We start from the raw sequence: 4,095 nt of genomic DNA, 5'->3' as shown, positions 1-4,095 counted from the left end.
TTTACCATCCAAGCAAGAGCATCTGCCAAGTTTGAGAACCGATTACCCAGTTCATCGATCGAACTCTGATCAACCTTGGACATTAATTGCAAGTATTCTTCTTCTTCAATTCTACCCTATTACTTTGTCGCTGTATAGTGTCGTTATCTCTTTAAAACATATTTTTCTGTAACACTTTATTGCACCAAGTTTGCCCTTTTCGTAATAAACCTTTTATGTTGAAAAGTGTTAACCTTGTCTCTAAAACTCTTAATGCAAGCTATGAACGAACCTCTGCCTTTTGAAGCGCGCTACTGGTGTAGAGTAAGGCCTCTGAGCAGACGCTTATTCTAAAATCCTAATTGGTATTGCTAATTGACGGGAGTACCAACGCTTCCTTATCAATGTTGGTGGTGGCAGTTAAAGGGTTAATTGTGTCATTAGCCCAGTGACAATCGCTCTCAGGCTACTAGCACTTAGATTGTGGTCCCGCAAGCTGGGAAATCTTTGTGCTGGGCGCAGCTGAGAGTGGCATTGTTACGTAAGTGACAGCGAGGTGTGAGGGCTGCCTGTCCTTCGTCGCAAGTTGGCGCGGAGGGCGGAGATCTGACACTCGCGTTCGTCACATATTGGCTGGCAGCGTAGCGGGATAGCTTTGCATTAAGAGCATTCAGTGCATTGTTAGGAATTAGCTCTGCACTGAAGGATTGTAACCTTTTTGGAAACAGTCCTTAGAGACAAGCTGGTGCATATATATTTTTTTTGTGTTAAAGAGAGACATACAGCAACAGCTCCTTCCTACCCCTTTTTCCTACCTCTGCTTTCTGTTCTATCTTTTCTGCTTGCAACATGTCTGGGTTATCAGCATATAAAAAGATGAACAAAAATGACCTAACTGCTGAGTGCGCAGGAAGAGGAATTGACATTAATGGCAAAAATCGTGAAGGCTTGATACATGCCCTACAGGAGTTTGATATCCAGGCAAACCAGAACCTGGAGGGAACCGGACCAGAAAGGGGTTCCGCTACTCCAGAGCCCAGTGGTTCAGAGGCGGCCTCACCGGATAGGCCAGCAGAGACTGACACTGGAATACCACGGATTGTTATCCCCAAGCCACCGCATGAGCAGGCCAACACCCCATTGCTTGCAACCAGCATGGACTCTCCTCAAATGCAGGAAACGCTACAACGCCTCAGGGAAACGGATCCTGTGGTGTACCTGCAGTTTCTCGAGCGTCAGGCTGAGAGAGAGGAGCGCAGGGCTGAGAGGGAGGCTGCGCAGAGGGAAGCTGATCGTCGACACGAACTGGAGATGACTAGGCTCCAGCAGCAGCGACAGGTTCAGAACCCCGGATCCCTAGAGCACAGGGATGCCGCTCTGCCAGTAGCTCCGGCAGCCAAATTTCCTGTTATGGAAAAGGACAGTGACATTGACGTGTATCTACTGTCGTTTGAAAAAACTTGCCGTCAGTACCATCTGCCCCCAGCACAATGGGCCTGGTACCTGACGCCAGGGCTACGAGGCAAGGCCCTGGATGCTTATGTTGAACTGTCTGAAGAGCAGGGCAATGATTATGAGGCCCTAAAGGCTGCGATCATCCAAAAGTTTCAGCTAACCCCGGAAGTTTACCGGAAGCGTTTTAGGTCCTTGCAAAAAGGGCCTGGGGACTCATACCTGGATGTGGAAAGTCGCTTACGCACCACATTCCGGCAGTGGACTAAAGGCTTGAAAGCTGATTCTTTTGAGTCCCTGGAAGATCTTATGATTGAAGATCAACTTTTGCACATCTGTCCTACAGATGTCAGACAGTTTGTGCTGGAGCGAAAGCCAAACTCGGCTAAAGTAGCAGCAGAACTGGCAGATACCTATATCCACTCTCGGGTATCTGACCATCGCAAGGCTCCTCCGAACGGCTGGAAAGGAGGGAAATCTCACATGGCAACCCCTCCTCCACCTGCCAACCAAGTCCCTCAGCAGATGGAACCTGCAGTTCCTGGTGCCAAGGCATTCCTGACTAATAATCGCACATGCTACACCTGCGGGAAAGCCGGACATCTCAAGGCACAGTGCCCTGAGCAGAAGAAGCTGACATCACCTGGCCATCCGGCCAGCAACCCTTCTGCTGTACTGTTCGTCAGTGGGAAACCTCCAGGAACCAATGCCAACTTGCAGCCTGTCACCGTAGGCCACCGGACTGTAATAGGGTTGCGTGACACTGGAGCAGAAGTTACGTTGGTCAGACCAGAGGTGATAGAAGAAACAGACATCATCCCAGAGAAGTTTCTTACCCTCACTGGACTGGGGGGAACCCTTTCCTGTGTGCCCCGTGCCTATGTTTTCATCGATTGGGGTGCTGGGAGTGGGAGGAGAGAGGTGGGCGTCTCAGAGGAGATCCCTACTGCTGTGTTGTTGGGTGCTGATTTAGGTACCCTTGTTTCTTACTACGTCCCTGCTAAGAGCACCCAGGATGCTCCCACGGAACTCTCTGGACCTACCAAGGTACTGTGTACAGATGTTGGGGTAATATCTGGGCAACCTGTGGATGGACAGAGGGAGGGGGAGGGTGAAGTTGAAGTGCAAGGTCCTCCTTATTCAGAAACAGGAGAGGAGACCCCCTTGCTTGGGAAGGTAACTGATACAGGTTCCAATGATGCTGCAATGATAAGTGTTAAATGTGATGATGCTGATGTTGATGTTGATGATAATGCATTGCCAGTTTTAGTGGTCACTCGCAGTGCTGCCAAGGCGGCCGAGGTGCAGGCCCTGATCGCAGAACAGCAGGAGGAGGTCTCTGGGCTCTCTCCCTGTTCTGACCCAGCGGACTCCACCTCTGTTGAGCCTCAGCAGCCGTCCTTGTTTGCCACAGGACTGCTGGCTGGGACTTGTGGTACCGCCTTTGAAACAGCACTGCAGACAGACCAAACACTAGCACAGCTCAGGAGTTCAGCTGATCGCCCCCCTGCAGAGAATTGCAAACAAAAGCTCTACTGGGAGAAAGGGAAACTGTACAGAGAAGGTTTGCCTGCAGAGGGGAATGAATCTGACACAAGAAGCAGGCAGCTAGTTGTACCCAGTCAATTTAGGGGACAGCTGCTAAAAGTGGCTCATGAGATTCCCCTAGCAGGGCACTTGGGAATTACTAAGACCCGAGGGCGGTTGATACATAACTTTTATTGGCCTACGATGCTCACTGACATAGCTGACTACTGTCGGTCCTGTGTTACCTGCCAGCGAGTTGGCAAGGTAGGGGATGTACAGCGGGCTCCGCTAAAACCTTTGCCTGTGATTGACGAACCTTTTAAGAGGGTGGCGGTGGATATCATTGGGCCTTTGGCCATCCCTAGCAGTTCAGGCAAACGTTTTATCCTGACAGTTGTCGACTATGCCACACGGTATCCAGAGGCAGTGGCTCTCTCCTGCCTCCGGACAGACAAGGTTGCTGATGCTCTGCTGGGAATCTTCACAAGAGTGGGGTTCCCAGCCGAACTCATTAGCGATCAAGGACCTCAGTTTATGTCTGACTTGATGCAAGCTCTCTGTCTGAAAATACAGATGACGCATATCATGGCCAGTGCTTATCATCCACAAACCAACGGCTTGTGTGAGCGTTTCAATGGCACCCTGAAACAAATGTTGTGCACCTTTGTGCACTCCCAGGGCAAGGACTGGGAACGATATCTGCCTCATCTGCTGTTTGCTTACAGAGAGGTGCCTCAGGAGTCCACAGGCTTTTCGCCGTTTGAACTTCTGTATGGACGGAGGGTAAGAGGGCCCCTGGACCTAATCCGTGAGACCTGGGAGGGCAAGATTGCCGACCCAGAGGTCTCAGTTGTGGATTACGTTCTAAAATTCAGAGATAAAATGGAGACGCTGGTGGGAATTGTACGGGAAAACATGACCAAGGCCCAGACCAACCAGAAACAGTGGTATGACCGTAATGCTAGAGAGCGGACCTTCAATGTTGGTCAGCAGGTGTATGCTCTGCTTCCCCTGCGGAAGAACAAACTCCAAGCCGCATGGGAAGGCCCGTACACCATCACCCAGCGCCTAAATGATGTCACCTACTTGGTCAGGTTGGGGGAAGGGAGTAGACGGCAGAGGGCCATCCATGTGAAC

At 50.7% G+C, this 4,095-nt stretch overlaps 1 protein-coding gene across 1 annotated transcript; it reads left to right on the top strand.

Moving 5' to 3' along the window:
• Positions 1-741: 741 nt before the first annotated feature.
• Positions 742-3,839, top strand: LOC120941060. The gene is made up of 2 exons (XM_040354300.1): positions 742-3,741; positions 3,834-3,839. Exons 1-2 carry the CDS (start codon positions 829-831, stop codon positions 3,837-3,839), a joined length of 2,919 nt encoding a protein of 972 aa, XP_040210234.1. The 5' UTR covers positions 742-828.
• The last annotated feature ends 256 nt before the right edge of the window (positions 3,840-4,095 follow it).

This window comes from Rana temporaria, chromosome 5 (genome assembly GCF_905171775.1).
Source record: "Rana temporaria chromosome 5, aRanTem1.1, whole genome shotgun sequence".
Taxonomy (NCBI): Eukaryota; Metazoa; Chordata; class Amphibia; order Anura; family Ranidae; genus Rana; species Rana temporaria.
Note: the sequence above shows the minus strand (reverse complement) of the source record. Positions and strands in the feature narration are given on the sequence as shown.

Excerpts from the sequence above, each read along its gene's own strand:
- LOC120941060 (XM_040354300.1), top strand. The coding sequence starts at position 829 with ATGTCTGGGTTATCAGCATATAAAAAGATGAACAAAAATGACCTAACT.